The sequence below is a fragment of the Dama dama genome, chromosome 19 (genome assembly GCF_033118175.1).
Source record: "Dama dama isolate Ldn47 chromosome 19, ASM3311817v1, whole genome shotgun sequence".
NCBI lineage: Eukaryota > Metazoa > Chordata > Mammalia > Artiodactyla > Cervidae > Dama > Dama dama.
Window position 1 is genome coordinate 72,946,521 of NC_083699.1, and position 23,773 is coordinate 72,970,293.

At 49.9% G+C, this 23,773-nt stretch overlaps 1 protein-coding gene across 2 annotated transcripts in view; it reads right to left on the reverse strand.

Annotated features, from left to right (window-relative positions):
* Window positions 1–23,773, reverse strand: part of ADARB1 (adenosine deaminase RNA specific B1) — a 111,048-nt gene that overhangs the window by 25,005 nt on the left and 62,270 nt on the right. For both annotated transcript variants that reach the window (XM_061167441.1, XM_061167442.1), the window contains 4 exons: window positions 11,259–11,333; window positions 6,556–7,490; window positions 1,412–1,526; window positions 530–698 (listed from right to left, as the gene is read on the reverse strand). In XM_061167441.1, the coding sequence (XP_061023424.1) occupies window positions 530–698; window positions 1,412–1,526; window positions 6,556–7,490; window positions 11,259–11,286 (1,247 nt within the window). In that variant the 5' untranslated portion in view covers window positions 11,287–11,333. The remainder of the gene's footprint in view (window positions 1–529; window positions 699–1,411; window positions 1,527–6,555; window positions 7,491–11,258; window positions 11,334–23,773) is intronic.

A 23,773-nucleotide genomic window follows, 5' to 3' on the forward strand; every position in this document is an offset into this window, starting at 1 on the left:
TCAAAGGCCAGTGTTTTCAACAGGGTAAGATAAGCTTGCAATGGGGTATTTACTTGACATGTTTATGATAATTAGCACGGCTCCTGTCTGCTCACCAATGAGATAGGTCATCAGTACACAAGTGACCCTGTTCTCCTCATTCACAACTTCAGAACAGAAAGGCTGCGAGTAGGACATGGCCTGCTGCAGGAAGCAGTCAGACTCACAGTCAGCCGTCTGGGCATGGTGACCTCCCCAGCACTTATTCCTGTATAAAGCAAAAGCCTGGGGTCTGGAACACAGACATGACCCCTCTGACTGCACGCATAGCAGGTATGTACGTGGGCATGTGAGTTATAACTCAGCCAACTCTACCTGACAGCCTGAGCTTCAAGGGCAAAAGGGATCCCAAACTGTAACCCAGAAAGTTACTACACTGAGAATTTTTCAGTGATGACAGACACAGTGAAAAGGATGCAATAAACTTTGACTGGAGAAAAATTTTTTTTATGGAAAACAGCTTCCTTCACCCATTTCCTCAGACACTCACTTTAAGTAAAGCTCAAGCTGCGTGTACAGAAACCTCAGCAGGGACCTGCGGGCTATGATCTCCGCGTGGCAGTCGTTGAGTGCGAGCCCGCGGTCACTCATGTACTCGCCATTGATGCACTTTGTTCCCGTGGAGATGCTGATCACCTTGGCATCCTTCACGTCTGTGCCTGGAACACAGGAGAAACCATCTCGCGATTCCTCTCCAGGAATCGGCTCAGACAGCTGGGCTGAGCAGATACTCCAAGAAGAGAGGGCCCCAAGACAGCCGCAGACCCAACCCCCAGGAGCCGAAGGTCCTCCTGCCGCCCCAGGGATGCAGGCACTGGCCGTGGTTGTGGTTCCTGCTCCCAGGAGTGGTCCATGTAGATGCTGCTCAGGGGGCTCACTCCTGGGAGGTGGAAGAGGACTTGGGGAGGGATCCCTTCAGAGCTGGGAACTTAGGGGCAAATTTAGCCGGGTTTCTGTTGCCATCCCCGAGCGTGTTTCCCCCACGGACTCCCTACGCTTATGGAAGCCTCCTCTCGCAGGGAAGGGTTATCTGGCAAGTGACATGAACAGACACACCAGAGACGGCTACTCTCAGTGAAGCGAAAACCAACAGGTCTCCTGCATTTCCCAGACTTGCTCAAGATGATTCATATAAGATTACTGGAATCAAATACTAATACAGGACACTTTCTCCAAACAAAACACTCAGGTTAAACAAATCAAATGGTGCGGGAAAAAACATAAGTGCAGCTCCTCCAGTTGCACACAGTAGACATTCTGAAGGAGAACGAAAAAGTTGCCTCCTGCTGCTGTTAGAGACTTCTGTAGACTGAGAGTGGGTCTTCTTCATTAAGCGTGAGAACACGCAGTGGACACACACCGACACGGTTACCTGTTGTCATGACGATTCCAGCAAGGACCTTCCTGCGCGCGTGGGGGGAGGCGAAGCTGTCTGTCAGGTCCCCAAACTTATCCAGCACCAGGCGGGCCACAGCATCGGCCAGGACCTGAGGACCAAGAGGGGGTCAGCGCCCTCTGGGGTTACGTTCTGGGGCCTCTTCTTTGAGCCACACAGTAGGTCTGGCAAATCAGCACGTGTGCACGCATGTGTGTGTGTGTGTGTGCATGCACGCATGCATGCACATAGTTTTTCCTCCAAGACATTTCTTGGAAACAGGCATCCAAGGGGCATACGAGGGTCTCTACAGACAGGCTGGTAGCAGCCCAGCCACGTGGGAGCAGCACAGAGCAGCTAAGGCCTCCCACCCCAGCCCTGTCTCCAGGGGGAACCCAGGCCCAGGGTGGCAAGGTCACCTGCCTCCCTCTGTGGCTTGGAACCAGAGCTCTGAGTCCTGCAGCCACACTCCCCAAGCACTAGGGCTTCTGGAGGAAGTAACACCACAGGAGGGACCGACCGGTCACCTCAGGGCAGAAGCCAGAACGGCCCTGCAGGGGACACTCAGGAAGGAAAGGGGAGTCAGAAGGGAAACCATATCTCAGCACCTCCCTCCCAAGGCACCAGTCCACCTGTGCCTGTTACTTCCGCATCTGAGACCAGCAAGCAGCACCGCTCTGAGCCCCATAAGCGAGGGCTCTGCCCCTAGCTGGGACGACGGGAAGGCTGCAGGGCCACCGTGCACAGCGACTGCTGGTCACGTCTGGGGGGCGTGCAGCGCTGCACTTGGGAGCGAACAGCTTCCAGAGTGTGGACCTGGGCCTTCTTCTACAGCATGGACTGAGGGACCCCCTGTGTTCTGGGAACAATGCCTGATGGGAGCGGGTGCAAGGAGTCACGTGGGACCCACGTCCCAGCAGCTCACACTTGTCTCGAGTCCCCAGCTAAGCCCTCAATGAAACACTTCTGAATGGACAGAAGAGCCATCATCCTCTGTGGCAGCTTATCCGGAAAGAACAGTGGTCAGGACATTGTCCCATCCCCGCACCAGCAACAAGCCCCAGAAGATGGTGCTCACGGCCAAGTAGGAGGGGAACAGGAGAGTAGGGACAGGGCCAGGACCCCACCCTGTATCCTCGGAAGAAGAACAAGGCCATGGGTGAGTGCAAGAAAGGCAGCAAGACTGTGGACAGGGCCGGAAGTGGAGGGATTGTGAGCAAGAGGAGACAGCAGCCCCCCTACCGGGTGAGGAGCTCCAGACGGGCTGACGGAGAGTCTGGGCTGCCGCCACGCCTCTGCCTGGGCAGTCCCCCACCCACCATCCCCCCGACACACTGGCATGAAGCCCCTCCCTCCAGCTTTGGGGCAGACAAGGTCACACAGCAAACATGCTGTCACAGTCAGTGGGGACTGGGTGGGCTCCTGGGATGCCTTGTTTGGGCCACGTCCATCAAGTTCATGGATAGCCCTGCGCTCACCATGTGGGCAGTACCATCTGACTTTATAATCTCTCAATGCCGCATGAAGGCAACATGGAAGCAACAAGTCCCTGGGACCAGGGACGGCCCCCCCACATCCTTCAGGGTGACCCCAGGAAGACAGCAAGACACCTCCCTCCCAGAATGTATGTCTGGAAAAGGCCATCGAGTCCAGAAATGATGCTAAGAGGACCAACTCTCTGAAGGCCGCCCACAGGTCCTCCGAGGAGGGCATGACTGCATCCTTGGGTACCGCTTGAGGGCAGGGAGCCACCCTGGGGCCCCTGGAAGCAGTGGGGGATGGGGAGGAGAAAGTTCACCTCCCCAGACCTGGCTGGCCTAGGCCACCAAAGCAGCTGGGCAGGGCTGATGAGGCCCCTCCCAAGCCAGCAGCTCTAGTCACTGCTCCCCACTGCTGTCACGGCCAGGACAGAAGCCGGCTGCCAGTGCACACGCACGCACACACACTCATCCCACTCATCCCTCCCCCCACAGGTGACTCCCATGCAGCTTTCGATGACCCCAATCTCTTTACACGACTGCTGACACTAGGAGAAGACAGCGCATATCAGGAGTCACCATGACCACAGCATGGATGAACCTCGGCTAAAAGACTGCATCAAATAGTCAACTTGAAAATAAAGTCCCTCAAGAACTGGTGCCCCCAATGTGTGCAATGATAAATGGACCAATAGTCCTTAAAAATCACATAACAGGTGTCTAATACGGGAAGCAGTTACTTGGCTCATTAAATATATATATATATATATACTTTGAATATATTACTTTACATTGATGCTGTTTTGGTTGTTTTAAGAAAATAATAATAATAAAGTTCCTTCTTTCACAGTTGAGAACTATTGGTCCTCAAGGGTCCCCCAAGGGAAGGATGGGGGTGGGTTTTCCTGGGGGAGTGCAGGCTGGCCTGTCAATCTGGGTTCCTCCATACCTTCTCATCACATCAATGAGTATTTTATCCTCAAACTGAATCTTATGATGATAGAAAGGATTAGAAAACAGGGTGAGACTTTCTCCCTGAAATAAACATCTTCATGATAGACTAGAAAGATGTTGGATTTCCATGAAAAGAAGCAATAAATAACCAAACAGTTCTAGGGTGTTGAGATAACTAAGCATTTCTTTCTCCTTCACTCTCCTCAGAGGCCCCCCTGAAATGTCCCCTCTTCACCCTGAGATGACCCCTCACCTTTTTGTGAGATGACATCACCCTTCACCCTGAAATGTCCCTTCTCTTCATGCTGAAATGTCCCCTCTCCTCACTGTGAGATGATCCATCTTCACCATAGATGACCCCTCCCCTCACCCTGAGATGACCCCTCCCCTCACCCTGAGATGACCCTCCCTCACCCTGAGATGACCCTTCCCTTCACCCTGAGATGCCCCCTCCCTCACTCTGAGATATCCCGTCCCTCACCCTGAGATGACCCTCCCTCACCCTGAGATGACCCCTATGACCCCTCCCCTCACCCTGAGATGTCCCCTCCCTCACCCTGAGATGACCCTTCCCTTCACCCTGAGATGCCCCCTCCCTCACTCTGAGATGTCCCGTCCCTCACCCTGAGATGACCCTTCCCTTCACCCTGAGATGCCCCCTCCCTCACTCTGAGATGTCCCGTCCCTCACCCTGAGATGACCCTTCCCTTCACCCTGAGATGCCCCCTCCCTCACTCTGAGATATCCCGTCCCTCACCCTGAGATGACCCTCCCTCACCCTGAGATGACCCCTATGACCCCTCCCCTCACCCTGAGATGTCCCCTCCCTCACCCTGAGATGACCCTTCCCTTCACCCTGAGATGCCCCCTCCCTCACTCTGAGATGTCCCTTCCCTCACCCTGAGATGACCCTTCCCTTCACCCTGAGATGCCCCCTCCCTCACTCTGAGATATCCCGTCCCTCACCCTGAGATGACCCTCCCTCACCCTGAGATGACCCCTATGACCCCTCCCCTCACCCTGAGATGTCCCCTCCCTCACCCTGAGATGACCCTTCCCTTCACCCTGAGATGCCCCCTCCCTCACTCTGAGATGTCCCGTCCCTCACCCTGAGATGACCCTCCCTCACCCTGAGATGACCCCTATGACCCCTCCCCTCACCCTGAGATGTCCCCTCCCTCACCCTGAGATGACCCCTCTTCACCCTGAGATGACCCCTCCCTCACCCTGAGATGACCCCTCCCCTCACCCTGAGATGACCCTCCCTCACCCTGAGATGACCCTTCCCTTCACCCTGAGATGCCCCCTCCCTCACTCTGAGATGTCCCGTCCCTCACCCTGAGATGACCCTCCCTCACCCTGAGATGACCCCTATGACCCCTCCCCTCACCCTGAGATGTCCCCTCCCTCACCCTGAGATGTCCCCTCCCTCACCCTGAGATGACCCCTCTTCACCCTGAGATGACCCCTCCCTCACCCTGAGATGACCCCTCCCCTCACCCTGAGATGCCCCCTTCCTCACCCTGATCAGGATGACCCCTCCCTCACCTGAGATGACCCCTCTTCACCCTGAGATGCCCCCTCCCTCACCCCGAGATAACCCCTCCTTCACCCTGATCAGGATGACCCCTCCCTCACCCTGAGATCACCCCTCCCCTCACCTAAGATGACCCCTCCCCTCACCCTGAGATGCTCCCTCCCTCACCCCGAGATGACCCCTCCCTCACTCTGATCAGGATGACCCCTCCCTCACCCCGAGATGACCCCTCCCTCACTCTGATCAGGATGACCCCTCCCTCACCTGAGATGACCCCTCTTCACCCCGAGATGACCCGTCCCTCACCTCAAGATGACCCCTCCCTCACCCCGAGATGACCCGTCCCTCACCCTGAGATGACCCGTCCCTCACCCTGAGATGACCCTTCCCTCACCCTGAGATGACCCCTCCCTCACTCTGAGATGACCCCTCTCCTCACCCTGAATGACCCCCTCCTCACCCTGAGATGACCCCCTCCTCACCCTGAGATGACCCCTCCCTCACCCTGAGATGACCCCTCCCCTCTTCACCTGATTTTCCTGCTCCGTGCCCTGTCCAAGGCCAAACTAAAAGCAGTGCCCACCTGTGGCTGAGCAGGCAGAGCTGTAGGGACCCCATGGGGACTCCAGGTGCACGGTCCCTGCAGCACTCGTGGAGGCCCCGATGCCCTAACTCTTCTGACACGTGCTCACCACTGTGGAGGCTTGGCCTCTGCCTGGACATGCTCCACAAGGCCCTGGTACCTTGACCCCAACTTGGGTTTCAGCTGCTGACTGGCCGGCCTCATCTCTCCTGCACCTGGGGATCCATGTGAGACGTGGAGGGAGGAGACCGCTGAGCTGTGACAGGCGCAGGGCTCTGGCCCCTCTCCTGCCCTCCCCGCTCCTCTGAGACGGGCTCTGCGGGGTGTGGTCGCCACAGGGTGGGCAACAAGGTGAGCGCACCTCGGCCTGCCCACCGTGGGCAGCACTGACCACAGAGCACCTGTCGGCGTTGGCTTCGGCTGGGCTCCCCGTGACCACACAGCCAGCACAGTGAAGGGAAGGCCACCTGGCAGCCTGGCTTACAGGAGCTCTCTCTCTGCTGGGGACAGGGTGGCGGAGAAACTGACCCAACAACCACACCTTGTCTCAGAGCATTAGCCACACACGGCGCTCAGCGGCTCTCCTCACCTGCGGCAGGTGCAGCTGCAGGCCCTCGCTAGGGATGGGCTGGCGAGATGGGGTTTGATCCAAGTGCAAGTTAAAGATAGTCGCCAGGGCGGACTGCGCGGCCCGGGCCTTGGCCAGCTTTTTGTTCCTCCCAGAGCCTTCAAAAAATTGGCCGTCCACGACCACAGACATGACGAAGTTCTTGGCGTGGCTCTCCCCACTCTCTGAGAGGAAATCGTACTTGAGTCCCGGGCGCAGCTCATTCAAGATCATCACAGGGTTCTTCCCGCTGGGCGGCGGGAAAGGCGGGGGCCCAGGCAGGGGCGGCTGGGCCAGGCCGGCGGGCACCGGGGACGCGGCCAGGCTGAGATCCCCGCTGGAGCTGAAGGAATCGTCGCCATTGGAGCCCAGGTAGAAGGGCACCTCCGACCTGTCGGGCGTCTCGAAGCCGTTGAAGAGCACATCAGGGAAGTCGGCCTGGTCAGACGTAAAATCCGCGTTGGTAGACAGGCTGCGGCCCATGGCCAGGTGGGCCTCGGACGCGTTGGGGAACTGGACAAATGAGCGCAGGGCCTTCTCAGCCGCGTGCAGCTTGGCCTTCTTCTTCGTGGGGCCGGAGCCCTCAAACACCTGTCCGTTGACCTCGACAGACATGAGGAAAAGGGGCGCATGTACTGGCCCCGTCTGCGACAGCAGCGTGTACTGCAGACCAGGCTTGATCTCGTTCAGCTGCATCAGCGCGTTCTTGGGCAGTGCTGGCCCCGGCGCCCTCCTCCGCTTCTTCAGGCGGAACTTGGCATGGCCGTTGCTGCCCTCATCCAGGGCCCGCTTCCTGCTGGTGCCCCCGCTGCCCCCGTTGGAGAGCGGGGCACCCTCGCCAGGCCCTGGGGCGCTGCCGTCCTTGGGGGGCGCACCGTCCAGATTGCAGTTTTCCTTAACATCTGTGCTGCTCGAACCTGCGGTGCCCAGAAAGAGTAACTTACAACGCCTTCGTTGCAGGATCTTGTAAATGCAAAATTTATAGATTCCTTTATCTCTCTTTGTAACTGGTTAAGTGATGTGTGCTTATACATCTTATTCCTGGCTGTACTTTTAACCACAGAACTATCCGCCTACACTAGAACGAGCAATTTGATGTTCTGCTAAATAATGGCTAATCCTGTTTCTATTTAGTATCAACAACTGCTTTTGCATCAAAAGGTGAATCTTTAAATCATCTTTTTCTATAAGAATATTCTGAAGCATCTAAAGGTATCTATTCAAGTTTATCAAAATGTGGAATAAACTAATCCATGAAGACCTTACATTAATAATCTAACATTAGTATCAACAAAGTGCCTTTTATTCTAGCATTTCCTCCTTTTCAAGGCTGTTTCTTATACCACACCCATGTTGGGCTTTCAACTGCAGCCTTTCCAGAAGAGAAAACATGATTTAAAATATACATTCACAAGTCACTTAGTTTTTCTGGTTTAAAATATTAAATTAATAATGTGCAGTTGTTTGATTTGGTTCATGGATAAGTCTTAGAAAACTGTTTATGTAAAGTGTTTTGGCCTTTTAGAAATTATTTTGAAGGACACAGCTTCTTCTTCTGGTGCTCAGTTAACATTTTTTTTCAACATGTTATGGGGACCAATTTGCCTCTGAATCCTTAATACACCCCATGACAGAAAAAAACATATAAGGCCAGACATGAAGACTGACACTGCTAGTGGTGGCCACAGCTTCCTAACTCTCCTGAGGCTGGCAATGTGCTCTTTTTTAGAAAAACAAATATTTGATGAAATTACAAAATAATTTGGTTATACTACCTTTTAAAGGTAGTTTACTTTTACAACTAATAAACATAATTTTAGAACTCTAAAAGTTCATGGCAAAATAAATATGATTTTAATTTCAAAAAAATGGGAATAAAAAAGCACTCACTCTTCCCTTTAAGTGTATCAAGCTTTTTGGAAAAGAGAAAAAGCAGTAACTTCTTGTTTTCCCGGTCAGCTTGCATAGGCCACTGGCTGTAGGAAGCACAAGGTTAATGACCACCGGGCTTTACAATACTGTTGATGTGAGAGTATTTAAAGCCCTACTGCTACCTTTTGAGAATCCACAAGTGTTTTCAGCAATGGAATATTGCTCACAATCATAAGTTGGTTTATAGGTGCCCCATTAGGTGGCCCCTGCTCCATCGCTACTGTTTAACGTGAAAGAAGATTCTGACTATGCTAAGGAGGCTGTTTCTATTACTTAACGTGAAAGTAGACACTGACCACACTAAGGAGGCTGAGGATGGCCGTAAAGACCTTCACCAGCTGGACCCATGCAAGGCACTTCACTCGGCAGGTCTGGGTCCCCGGCTGCCAGTGCCCACAGTTCAGGCTCCCGGGCTCCCGGCGGCCATCCTCACTGAGATGCGAGGATAGTGCTGGTGCAAACACAGCCACAGGGAGACTGACTCTATCTCCGCTGTGGCTGAGATTAGGACACTGCTAAGCGTTCCCTGGTGGCTCAGACAGTAAAGAGTCTGCCTGTGGTGTGGGAGACCAGGGTTTGATCCCTGTGTCGGAAAGATTCCCTGGTGAAGGAAACGGCAACCCACTCCAGTATTCTTGCCTGGAAAATCTCATGGGTGGAGGAGCCTGGCAGGCTACAGTCCATGGGGTTGCAAGGAGCTGCACATGACTGAGCAACTTCGCTTTCACTTTTCAAGCCTTCCTATGACTCACTGTCTCCCAGGTACTCCTGACACACACACCACTTCTCCCAGTTGACAAAGCTGACGGAATGAACACTAAATTTTCATTTATAACATCCTCCAGCAAAAGCTCAATAGGTTACTCCTTTCGGTGCTCAAAGGAAACAGAAGGTTAGAGAGGGCAGAGCGAGACAGAGTTTAGATGAACAAGTGAGCGAGAACATGGCACAACGCGTGGCTGCGTACATTCTCATGTTACTGCTAAACAGAATGATCAGTAAAGAAGTCAAGTCACGATAAACATTCTGACACGCATTTAATCAAATGTTCACACTCTCTGAAACCAATGCTTTCCTTTAAGAAGTAAAAAGTGTTGATTATAGAAAAATACACTTTCTACAAGAGAGTCCACATAAATTCTACATTCTTATGTGCTTCAGTTCACATGAATTCTACATCCTCATGTGCTTCAGAAGCTCAGAAATACTACTCATGCTCTACTTTCCTAAAAACGCTTCTCCATAAAGGCAAATATAACACTAGAACTGTAAGAAGACATCCCACCCTCACAACTCTTCTTAAATAGATGCTTTCTATTTCCATATCACACTATTTTATTTCATAAATGTGAATACTAATCATGATAAAAAATGTTTCATTGCTTTCAAAATGACAGAAAAATATGGGACTGGCATTTCAGTTTCAGCACTAGAACCAGCAGCTTATCTTTCCAGAAAACGTATTCAGAAGGACTCTTTATCTGGTAACTGACCCCCAGAGCAGTCTGGGGACGGTTACATAACCTACAGCATTAAGAAACTTCCTCCCAAACCCGATAGTCAGCACCGTGGACGACAGCTCACAGTCCTGATGGCAGGGGGAGGGCTGCATGGGCGACAGTGGGTGTGGGGAGTGGGTGGCCCCAAAGCCCCCCAAGAGTGACTGCTGGGGCAGCAGCCTGGAGAAAGTGTGGGCAGCCAGAGGCTTCACCCACACCATGGGAGGAGGCATTGCCACGTGGCCTGAAACCGTACCTGGTCACGACTTCTCATGCCGGTGTCCCAGGGGTGGCCTCTCACATGAGGGCACACAATTGCAGGGTCACCCGGCAGAGACCCAGCAACCCACGGTACCCACTACCCTCGGGGACAGAGGCCTGGATTTTGTGGGCAGACATGACAACCCCAATGCCTCGGCTACAGGCTTTGGGTGAGGCCTCAGGGCACTGGGCTGAGGTGTGTCCTCATCCTGAGTGACCATTCATCCCTTACACCTGTGGGCTCTTCCAGGGACACCTCAACACACATAGGTAACAGGGAAGGGAGCACATTACACACACCAGAACTCTCAGGTCTCTGCTGTGACCTCCCTACAGAACACGCCCAGCCTCTGCGGGAACATTTAACCTGATTTAACTGCTCTGCTACCCAGGATCAGCAACAAACAGAACAGAGAAGTGTGTCTACTGACTCTTTACAGGGAACAGCGTCAAGGGTGGGGCCAAGGGCCAGGGCGGGCAGTGAGGAAGGGCTTCAGCCAACTCCAGCCCTGAGGCTCATCAAACAAGACCAAGAGACTTGTGTGAGCCCTTCCCTCAAAGTGCAGGACAGCCCACTGCACCTGAAGATTCTAGGCACCATCACCTACATGGCCAATCTCAAAGGCCAGCTTAGATTTACACAGATGGAAATCAGGGCCAGTGTTACAAGAAGCGCACAGGGACACGAAGCATGTGGCTTTATGGCATGTGTGCCTGGAGGCTGGGCCCCTCCTTTCAGCCATGTGCACTGGGGCCCCAGGGTGAAAAGAAGAATGAAAATTCACACAAACCGCTATAAGGAAAACGCCCACAGCAGACTCCGAGACCTATTGTAGAGAATATATGAAAATTAAACACATGCCACTGTGAACAGGCTGTATCGAAGGAAAACAATCACCCTCCCCAAATCAGTCCCACTGGATAAATTTAAAACACTAAGATTTTAATAGAAAAATGAGCCACTTGACACTACAGGATAGGCCTGGATCTTACTCATGTTTTCTTCATCTTCTACATCCATGGCAAAATACTTTTGAGGGTTTCTTGACTGGCGGAGGCTGTTTCTGTCTGAAAGACATCAAGAAGACCACAATGAGTGGACAAGGAACGTGAGTTAAGTCTCCTCTGTGGGAAAATGGCGAAACAGGATGGTTAGGTCTGCCCTCTGGACAGCATGCTGACGCTCCCACGTCCTGAGCACATGTCAGGAACCCCAGGGTCCCGGCCAGGACTCTGCAGCTGGGGTGGGGGTGGGGGTGGAGCATATTTCAGGCCACGTTGCAGAGGCAGCCTGGAATCTGGGGTCAGGACCATGGAGAGCTCCAAGCCAGGGCAGGATGAGGACCTATGCATCACAGACTCCTCATCAAGACAGACCCCAGAAAGAACTCAGGCCCGGCTGCCACATGATCTCTGCTCTGGAGAGACTTCAGTAGAGTTTTTGGGTCATAAGATAAAGCTGTGGAGCAAGAACAAACACGCCTCAGCATTCACCCCACCAGTCCCGTCTCATCTTGAGCAGCATCGCATGGATGACATTAAAAAGCAGGTAATTCCTCAAATCTGATCTAATTTCTTAACCGTGTATAACTTATTATTTTGTTGGCAGGAGAAACCACAGGAAATCCTCAAAGAACAATTATTCCAATTATATAATTTTTAACAAATTCAAGAGTTTCCTCTTCCTAAATATTTTGGCTGTACTTTGCAGGATTATACTAACATATTTGCTGCTGTTTGGTTGCTAAGTCATGTCCGACTCTTTGCGGACCCAGTGGACTGCAGCACACCAGGCTTCTCTGTCCTCCACTATCTCTTGAAGTTTGCTCAAATTCACGTCTATTGAGTCGGTGGTGCCATCCAACCATCTCATCCTCTGCCACCCACTTCTCCTCTTGCCCTCAATCTTTTCCAGCATCAGGGTCTTTTCCAATGAGTTGGCTCTTCCCATCAGGTGGCCAAAGTATTGGAACTTTAGCATTAGCCCTTTCAATGAGTATTCAGGGTTGATTTCCTTTAGGATTCACTGGTTTGATCTCCTTGCTGTCCAAGGGACTCTCAAGAGTCTTCTCCAGCACCACAATTTGAAAGCATCAATTCTTCGGCACTCAGCCTTCTTTACGGTCCAACTCTCACATGGTACATAACTACTGGAAAACCCATAGCTTTGACTATGGTGGCAAACTGGTATCTCTGGTTTTTAATATGCTGTCTACGTGTGACATAGCTTTTCTTCCAAGGAGCAAGTATCTTCATTTCATGGCTACAGTCACTGTCCACAGTAATCTTGGAGCCCAAGAAAATAAAATCTGTCACTGTTTCCACTTTTTCCCTTTCTATTTCCCATGAAGTGATGGGATCGGATGCCATGATCTTTGTTTTCTGAATGTTGCATTTCAAAACAGCTTTTTCACTCTTCCCTTTCACCCTCATCAAGAGGCTCCTTAGCTCCTCTTCACATTCTGCCATTAGAGTGGTATCATCTGCATATCTGAGGGTGCTGATATTTCTCCTGACAGTCTTGATTCCAGCTTGTGCTTCATCCAGTCCAGCATTTTGCATGATGTACTCTGCATAAAAGTTAAAAAAGCAGGATGACAATATATAGCCTTGACATATTTCTTTCCCAATTTTGAACCAGTTAGTTGTTCCACGTCCGGTTATAACTATTGCTTCTTGTCCTGTATACAGGTTTCTCAGGAGACAGGTAAGCTGTTCTGGTATCCCATCTCTTGAAGAATTTTCCACAGTTTCTTGTGATCCACACAGTCAAAGGCTTTAGCAATGAAGCAGAAGCAGATGTTTTTCTGGAATTTCCCTGCTTTCTCTATGATCCAACTGATGTTGACAATTAGATCCCTGGTTCCTCTGCCTTTTCTAAACCCATAATAAAGAATCCCATCAAATTGCCATTGAGGGGAAAAAAAAAACAGATTTGCATATTTTGTAGTAACATGTTGCTTTGTATACAAATTAAATTATAAATCAGTAAAAGGCAAATTTATTGCTTTTAAGAAAATGGTGACTACTGTTTATTACAGCCAGGACATGGAAGCAACCTAGATGCCCATCAGCAGATGAATGGATAAGGAAGCTGTGGTACATATACACCATGGAATATTACTCAGCCGTTAAAAAGAATTCATTTGAATCAGTTCTAATGAGATGGATGAAACTGGAGCCCATTATACAGAGTGAAGTAAGCCAGAAAGATAAAGAACATTACAGCATACTAACACATATATATGGAATTTAGAAAGATAGTAATGATAACCCTATATGCAAAACAGAAAAAGAGACACAGAAGTACAGAACAGACTTTTGAACTCTGTGGGAGAAGGTGAGGGTGGGATGTTTTGAAAGAACAGCATGTATATTATCTATAGTGAAACAGATCACCAGCCCAGGTGGGATGCATGAGACAAGTGCTCGGGCCTGGTGCACTGAGAAGACCCAGAGGAATCGGGTGGAGAGGGAGGTGGGAGGGGGGATCGGGATGGGGAATACATGTAACTCCATGACTGACTCATGTCAATGTATGACAAAACCCACTGCAATGTTGTGAAGTAATTAGCCTCCAACTAATAAAAATAAATGAAAAAAAAAAAAAAGGAAAATGGTGACTAAAATGAGCTAAATCATGATTATTTCTTATATATCTCTCTCATACAACACATATATAAAATAGTTTCCATGACAATCATTTGTTAATAACATTAACCCTTACTGTGTATCTGGCAAATACACAGTTAAATGAGTTAAAAGTTAAATGGGTTTCTGTTTTTGGGCTATGCCATGCAGCATGTGGGATCATAGTTCCGCAAGCAGGGATCTAACCCGGGCCCCTGCAGTGGAAGCACAGAGTGTTAACCACTGGGTCGCCAGAAGCCCCTATGAGTTTCTATTTAGACTCCTTTATTCAAGAAAGTGTTTCAGATAGTTTTTAAAGTATTAATATTTTATATTCATGAATTACTTCAACATATATTTTCTGAAAATTTACTATATGAAAAGCACAGTACTGGATACTATAAGAACCTAAAATGAATCAGACAGACTCTGCAACTGAGAAACTTAAAATAAAAATATTGTCTGGATAGCTGACTATATTAAGGAATTACTTTCGATCATTTTAGGTGTGGAAATAGTGTTTTTATCTTTTGGTAATATATAACGAAATGCTTACAGATGAAGTGGAACCTGGGATTTATTATAAAGATGATCCAGTGCAGTGGGAGAAAGTAGATACGGATGAAACTGAGGAGCTGGCAATGCTGGTGCTGCCGGGGATGTGGGGTTCAGGCTGCAGTTCTGCACTGGTGTGTGTTTTAACCTTCCCACTATGGAGACTGTTACTAAAAGTAATTCCCTTGAGATCTAGAATGGACATGAGTGCTGACCGCCCCTCACCCCGGGTGAGGTATGGGTGCTCTGGGGTGGCTGCACTGAGCCTGGAGGGGAGGGGCGTTTGGGAAGCACAGAGGGTGAGTGAGAAAGGACTTACAAAGCGCTGCTGAGAGACTCGGAGGACCAGTCCTGGAAGCAACCACACAAGCTGTCCAAGCACCCTGCTCTCTCTGGCTGAGAGCTGGATTCAAAGCGGGCAGAGGGGCTCATGTGGAGGGAGGTCAGAGGGCACGTCCATCCCCTCCCCTTCAGCCCGACTGAAAATCCCAGACAGCACAGCACAGCACAGCGAGAAGGCTCGGCAAGGGTAGGGGAGAAGACGGCAGAGCAGCTGGGAGCCGAGGAGGATGGTGTGGCTCTGAGTCCCGTAGTCTTCTGTTTGCATCACCACCCCAGACTTGGAGCTGAAGACACCAGCAACCTGGAAGCACCAGTGAGCAGACCAAAACTCCCAACAAAACTGTCTCTCTGGCCAAGGGGCCAGGAGAGGCCCTCCCAGCGGGACAGGAGGCTGACAGACTGAACTGCCCCATTCCAGCCAGACCCCAGCCTCCCACCCAGCAGGAACATGGGGTGGGGGAGCCTTGAGTCCCAACCCCTCTGGGCTGTGATGACCCCTCCCACCCCGCCTGCGATGCAGTCAGGGAGAAGAAGTGGGAGCCTGGACCACCCCCACCCCGTGGCACCCAGGTGCTTGCCCCCTCCTCGCTGGGGTGGTGCAGGAGGCCCCACCCAGCAGTGCCAGTGGAGGCCGGGGAGCCTGGACGTGCGCTCCCACTGGCAGCAATGAGGCGGGTCTCCCCTCCCTCACAGAGGCCATGAGAGAAAGCAGCTGAAACAGAGGGTCAAGCAGGATTCGGATCCGGTAACATAATACGTCCAGGTTGCACTCAAAGTCACTCACCAGACTGAGAACCTCAAACTGAATGAACGAAGGCAACAGATGCCTACCCCAGGACATCAGCATTAACTGAGAAGGGCTTTCAAGCAGCAATCAAAACAGAAGTGGGAGGAACTAGTAACCAATCTCAACACAGCCTACACAGCCCACGTCACCAAGACAGACAGGCAGACCACAAAGAACAGAACAGGGGACTCGGAGACCAGCCCGCACAGCATACTCATTCACTGTTGACAAAGGCAGACAAGCCACACAGTGAGTGGAAGACGGCCTTGTCCACAGACAGTGCTGGGTCAACCAGCCATCTCAGCTCACACCCCACACAGGTCCTCGGAATGAACCACAGGCTTAATACAAAGCAAAAAACTAGAAAATGTTCACAAGAATCATACCGCAAACTCAGCACTGGGCGAAGTTTGCAGACTAGCCATCAAATCCATAGAAGAAGGAAAGGATAAACTGGAACCCGTCAAAATTTAAGGCTTTTGCTCTGTTAACAACCCTGTTAAGAAGATGAAAAGACCAGCTATGGACTGTGAGCAGATAAGTGAAAACCACGCATGCAACAAATAGAACATAACTCTCAAGAACAGAACACATACTCACATGAGAAAGAGACATTTCACCAAAGGGTGCAGATAGACAGAAACATACGGGAAATGATGTCCATTGTCATCAGCCACAAGGGAAAGGGCCTGAGAATCACAAGCACCCACCACACACCTACGAGAACGGCTGAAGCAGAGGACCCGTGACCCAAAGGCCAGCGAGGACAAGGGGAACTGGATCACCACACAGCCACTTGGGAACCAGCCTGGTGGGTTCTTAAAACTAAACACATGTCGCTATCCCAGAGAAATGAAGACTTACATTCCCATAAAAAAAAAAAAAAAAAAAAAAACAGTGTGGGAGAATGTTTACAGCAACTTTATTCCTAACAGCCCCAACCCAGAGACAACCCAGATGCCCTTCTGCAGGTACCCGGCTGGACACACTGTGGACTGTCCACACCTGGAACACCACAGACAATAAAAAGCAACCAACCGTCAACAAGCAACAACCTGGGTAAGTCTCCAGAAGACTCAGCTGAGTGGAAAAGCCAACCCAAGGGTCACATACATTACACCTATTTACACACTGGGAGCCTCGGGCAAGGCAGGCTTGAACCGTGTGGGTCACTCAGACACAGATTTCTCTCACTAAACGCACACTGCCCACTGCACACCCCAAGGCCGGCTGAGGCCAAGGACAGGGACACAGAAGGCTGACGACCCATTACATGGGTTTTTGACGGCAGCTCTGGTCGACACCCAACCCTGCGCAGTTCAAGGGTCAACTTTCAAGGGTTCCTAAAATGAGAGAATCACAGAAATAGGGAGCAGAGCAGTGGCTGTGGGGGTCGGGGAGGATGTGGGCGTGGCTACAAGGCACAAGGGGGTCGGGGTCCTGGTGACATCAGACGCTCTGGACCTCTTCCCAGGGTCTGCCTCCCACTGAGACCACACACCGTGTAAAGGGAACACAATTCCCCTGTATTCACAGCTGCACGTGAATGTAGATTCTCTCAAAATAAAAGTGCCAATTTAAAAGTAGGCAGAAGGTATGTTCATATTCATATGTAACTAATCAGTCACTGGAGTGCTGAGAGGCTGGCTTCCCTGGGGTCTGGAACGAGGGGAACACACGCCGCCAGTGTCCATGACGGGCAGCCTGAGCCACAGGAGGAGTCCTGTGTCCCCAGAGCTCACTCGGTCTACAGGACGTGCCTTGTTTTCCTGCTCTTTCATACTCAAGTCCTATAAAAGGACAGGGAAAATGTCTCACAGTAGAAAATAGCCAGGCTGTGCACCGTGCCGGTGAGTACGCGTGTAACAGAATGGAAGCCAGAGACCTCTTGCAGGGTAGAGGCCGGGACTTCCAGCTTGCGCAAATGCCAGCTTTCATACCAAAGGTTATAAAACAAAGCAAAACGGCAAATACAAGCACTTCAGAGCATTTTACATAACCATTTTTCTTTCATTCTGAAAAGCACCTTACATAGCCTGGACCACAAACACCTAAGGATGAAAACCCCATCAAAAACCCCATACGGACAAAATTCCAGGAACTGCCAGTTAAAGAAAAGCTCTATTTGATAGCAACACTCGAATAATTTCTTCATTTTGCAGGATTCCCCCAAAGCATTAAGAGGTAGGCAGTGAGGTATGGAAAGACTATTAAACTTGGCATCAAAAGACCTGGGATTTCAGTTTAACTTGATTCTAGTTATAATTTCAACTTTCCTTTTTTATTTTTATTTTTCTTTTTTTTCTTTTTTTTTATTATTCCCAATCCCGATCCCCCCTCCCACCAACTTTCCTTTTTTAAAGCAGAACTAGACACACTGACGCTGAAGTTTATGTGGAGAAATAATCAGATTTGAATAATTAGGAAAACTCTGAACTGAGGAGCAACGAGGTGGGGCTGGTCCTCCCAGACTGGAAAGGATGTGGCCCCAGAATGTGCTCACGGCTCATGGACGCAGAGCAGAGACAGACTCAGGACAGAAGGGCTTCCCCACCACTGACCAACGCACTTTATAACAAGTGGGGCTGGACCTGGGGTGACCCCTGGAGGAAGAGGAGGCTGGGCCCTGGGTCAGTGTCGGTTCCCTGTGGGTTTGCGTCTAACTTCCCATAACTCCACCCAATGGCAAAGCTTTACTTTCTAAGTGGCTGGTGCGTAGATGGTCATCTGTTGTGTGATTCTTTACACACTTGTAGGTGTTTCTGATATAAGACAAAGTATAAATAAATACGTAAACTATAGCATTTCTCTCCGCATCTTATCTCTCACTGTGGAAACACCAACATGCACACATGCCTCCCCTCTCTTGGTGAAAAGAAGGTTTTCTGGAATAAAGCACGATGAACAGGACTTATTCACATTCAAGATGCATCAGAACATGAATTCTCTGCTGCGCTGGTAAAAAAAAAAAAAAAGCTATCTTGAGGAATTCACTAAAAATTTAAAAAATGTTGAGAGAGACAGTAAACTTGACAAAACTTACTAGTAATTATTACTCGTTTTAATCTACCTTATGCTCTGAAAAGAATGGTTTTGAAAAAGTTTTACATATTCTTAATGACTGTTATGGGTTTCAGTTAGGAGCCATACACTACAACATTTTAAAGAGAGAATTGTTAAAATGAAGATTCTTCATGTTAATTCTTTTTACTATAAATCAATCAACTTGCTAAAAGGCTTCCCTGGTGGCTCAAATGGTAAAGAATCTGCCTGCAATGTGGGAGACCTGGGTTCAATCCCTGAGTTGGGAAGATCCCCTGGAAGAGGGCATGGCAACCCACTCCAGTATTCTTGCCTGGAGAATCCCATGGACAGAGGAGCCTGGCAGGCTACAGTCCATGAGGTTGCAAAGAGTAGGACACGACTAAGCACAGCACAGACTAATTTTGCAGCTATGGGAAAAAATTGAATGCTGATTTTTTATTTAGCAAATGTGACTGAAGTACAAATTCTTTAATTTAAAAAATAATTTCAAATTCAACAACTTAATCATGCATGTTTAGAGAATGCATTCATGACTTGCATTTTGCTTCCAATATTTTGCTTTCTAAACAAAGTAGTATCACTAAAATATTCAAAACAATCAACTTATAACAGTTTACAATGAAATATTTTCCTTTCTAGGAAACCACCCAAACAATAGATGTTCAGTTCAGTTTCCCTTTAGAGATTCAGTACACACGGAACATGGTAAGGCAGACTGTGTACAACAAATAAGGTTCAAGCACTAGGTTCAGAAAATGTAGTTTTCCTAGTGAAATGCAACACAGAATAATTAAAATATGCACAGCAACTGACAGGAAGACTCTTGGAAGCACTTATATCAAGCTTGCAGAAAGTGAAGCTAAAAGACAAAAGACAACTGCTTTCCTACATACGAGCAATGAACTAGAATTTGACATAAAAAACAATATTGTTTACATTAGGATCGCTCCCCCAATGAAATAAATTTAACAAAATATGTAAAAGATCTATATGAGGAAAAGTACAAAACTCTGATGAACAAAACCAAAGAACTAAATAAGCAGAGATATAATCCATATACATGGATAGAAAGACTCAACAATGTTGGTGTTGGCTCTTCCCAACTTCACCTATAGATTCAACAAAATCCCAATAAAATCCCAGCAAGGTATTCTGTGGAAATCAACTGACTTGTTCCCATGTTCATATGGAGAGGCGAACACCTGGAGCAGCCAACATAATGTGAAGGAGAAGAAGAGAGGGGCCCTATCTGACCTCAAGACTTATTGTGTATATGGCTATGGGAATCAAGACAGATCTGCACAAAGATGGTGGAATAGAGGGACATGCGCTCATCTCCTCCTGCAAGAGCACCAAAATCACAACTAGCTGTTGAACCGCCATCAACAGAAGGACGCTGGAACTCACCAAAAAAAGATACTACATCCAAAGACAAAGAAACAGTGTACAACCACAGTAAAATCAAACCCCATACCCGTCGGGTGGGTGACCCACAAGCTACAGAATAATACCAAAGAAGTTCCCCTGCTGTTGTGAAGGTTCTGAGCCCCACATCAGGCTTCCCAGCCTGGGGATCCAACAAAGGAACTGGGAATGCCCAGGGAATCGGGCTGAATGAACTTTTGGGCCAACCCAATACAGTCCACAGACCTAACCCCCCACGTTTGTTTTAGAATTTCAACTATCAGACGAGGCTCCCCACTGGAGGAGCTCCTCCCCAGGGAGCCTGGTCCCCACTCATGCTGGGAAGCCCATCAGTACAAGTGCAGTAACATGCACCCACACATGTGTCACAGTCTATTCTGGGAGCCCTGGGCCCTCTGTCCACAACTGCTGCTCATCAGAGGTCAGCAACTTCCCCTCCCTGTATCCTCTCCTGGCAGACATGGTATCTCCTACTCTTGCCAGAGACTGGCTCAGATCCTTCCTTCCTGAGGCAGACATGGAACCCCTCCCTCTTCACTCACCAAAGGGCACTTCAGGTGGCCTGCTGCAGAGCAGTCTCCAGGCCTACCAACCTATCACCCATGCCTGCAGACACAGGCCCCAATCCTGGTGCTGGCACATGAGGGTGCCAATAGCTACTTGTTGCATGAAAGGATGCCTGGGTGGGTGGGTGGGTGGATGAGTGGATGGACTGGATGAATGAGTGAATGGGCGGGTGAACTAATGGACGGATGGATGGGTGGGTGGGTGGTAGGATGAGTGGGTAGACTAGATCAATGAGTGGGTGAACAAATGGATGGATGGATGGATGGGTGGATGGATGGATAAATGTTCTCCCTCCCTATGCCTCCAGCTGGCACAGTGCTCCGCCCCTCACAAGGAGGTGTTCTCTCAGCAAGGTGGAAGCAAGGAAGGAGCCTGAAGCCTCAGGTACTGTTTGTATCTCCTCCATCTACCACGGAAAGTCGGCCCAGTCTCTGGTGCCCTGTCCTCTGGCAGTACTCAGAGGAGGCTCACCGCTGTGGGTCTGGGCTTCCATTTCTACAACAAGCCCCATGCCTATCCACTTCTCCATTCTGGAAAGATGGGGGCGCCCAGATGGCCTGAGCACAGGAGAGCGACCATCACAGAGTGTACAGATAAGGGTGCTATAACACTCAGGACCCAGTGTGGAAGTATGGACCCACTAGGGAAGCCCATAATCCCCAAACACAGGAGCCTATTCACATGGGGTTCCTCCCCTCCCCAACCCATTCTCAGCTTCTCAGCCAGAGGCCAGGAGTGGAGGAAGCCACAGTGGAGCTGGCGGCATTGCTCGGGGTCTGGGGAGGCTGGGGTGTGAACCTGGGTGTGACCTGGGCTCCAGCCCACCTTGGGCCTTGGGCACAGTGCCCACCAGAGCAGCAGCATCTGCCTCACGGGTCCTGGTTGGCGGTTGGTAATTAAACTGCACATCACTCTCTTCTAACTGCCATTCATTTCCTGATGACTGAGTTAATCCACAGCCACAGCCAACACCTGCCTTGCGGAGGGGGTGACCACAGGGATAATTCAGGATTGGTGAAAAACCACTGAGACCCCAACACTACTGAGAGCAAGTCGCCTGCTGCTATGCTGTACTGACAACCAATGACATTCGAAAAGCCACATGTCACACCAGGCTTTACACGTGACTGGGAGCACCTTAAAATTACACAATACTAAAGACTACATTCCAAATCCTGTAAAACGCTGCCAGTTTGGTATAAACGGGATGGCCAGTCCTAATAACACTCATAAATTTGAAAGGCATTTTTATTAGTATCAAACATAGGGTGTGTGGAAAACAGGAGCAGGCATTCACGTGTGCCCCACTCATCAGCGGTGTCCACAATGAGTGTGCACGCACAGTGTCCACCATGAGTGTGCACATACAGCGGCCACCATGAGCGTGCACACATAGCGATGTGCAGAGAGCACAGCTACGTCTCATTACACTCAACCTCCCAAGATGCTGGTTTGAAAAATGTAAACAGCTTTCCTACTGCAGAAAAAGATTCCAGCACATGTGAAGACATTCAGAATTTGTGTACGGTGGGGCTCACCCAAACCACTTGAGTTACAGCAAGCTCCAAATGATGACACAATTGTTCTTACACTTCTCAAAACTTTCCCCAATTTAAATGTCTAGTGATGAAGGACCAAGGGAAAAAAGGCGGCAAGTCTAAATTTAGGGTCTTTGGATGAGAATTCTTGCAGTTTTGGCTCCTGCCTTTGTCTCAATTCCCTGCTGCTTGTCTTCCTGCCATCTTGCTCTCCCACGCCTGACTGATACTGTCACCCAGGTGTGGGAGCAGCAGGGACACACTGAGAGGCAGCACCCACGTGCCCTCGGGTCCCGGACAAGCATGTGGGCACAGCACCCCTGGAGGTCTTGCACTGTGAGCCAGCCCCGCTGCTCCCACTGGTGTGATTCTCTGTGTCAGTCAGCAAGATGCTCACATCGAAAGGCTGCCAGTATCAAGATGGGTTTCCTCCTCCTCCTCTCGGGAAGTGCACTAAAAACTGAGGCTCATTGTATTTCCTGGAGAGGTGACTGTCTCCCGCTGCAGAAGACCCCAAAGATGCGGTGCTCCTGAAAGACCCTTTCCAGCCCTGTCGGCTGCTGGGTAACGAGGTGGCACCCAGAAAACATCCGGCTTTTCCCTCAGGAGGGGCATCTTTGCATTGATCACATTTTCTATTAGTTCACGCATGTTACATGGAGACAGCAAACTCTCAACATCTCTTACAGCAGCAATTTGCTCCAAAGGCAGGAGTGTGTGATTTTTATAGTCAAGGGCAACTTCTGAATCTGGTGTTAAGAAAAAAATAATGATTTTAACATTTTAACACATTAAGTTGAATTATAGACTGAAATCATCTGAAGTGGTGAATGGAACGCTCTCCATGTTTTTAAAAGGCAAACACGTAACAGTGGTAAACAGCATGAAGAGCAGTTTTAAGGCTGGAAAAGTCAGTAAGGAAGCGTGTCAGCAGAAGGGAAATTACAGAGTACCCGTCTCTAGAGGGAGAATCCCCCAGGACTCCAAGCTGCACACTTCTGAGATTCCATAAACATCTTTCTAAACAATACTTTAAACCTGGAAGCCAACGGGATCTCTAGACATGTTTCTAGACATGTTTTTTTAAATCTGCCTTTGTAAGCTGGCCCCTCACTGACAATTCTGTGAAGTGCCAACAGAGAAAAAGAGAAGGGCTTTAAATGGAGAGTTGGGATCACCGGCATCAATAAGATGAATTCACAGCACAAGTCGGAACACATTCCCACGGCACATTTGCATCCAGGATCTGCATTTCAGAATAAAAGAGGACAACTTACCTTTCCTCTCGGAGCGTCTCCTGCGCCTCCTCTTACACCGGCGGCCCCTGATGCTGAGGACAGTCCCCATTGCCTGGGTCCCTGTGATGAGCAAGCCAGCCCAGGGCAGCTCGGCCCTAGTCTGGCCCCGCGGCCACTGGGGTGGACGCTCAGCCAACCCTCTGAGCTGCACAGCTGCGACGGCCGCTCAGGGACACGTGGGAGGGCGGCTCCTCCCCTGCCCCAGGCTCACTCATCAGAGGCAGACGGATGGCCACCAGCCGGAGGGTGACCCGGGACCCTCAGCCCTGAAACACAGGCAGGGACATGACCCTGAAGGGGGAGGAGAGACATGCTCTTCCC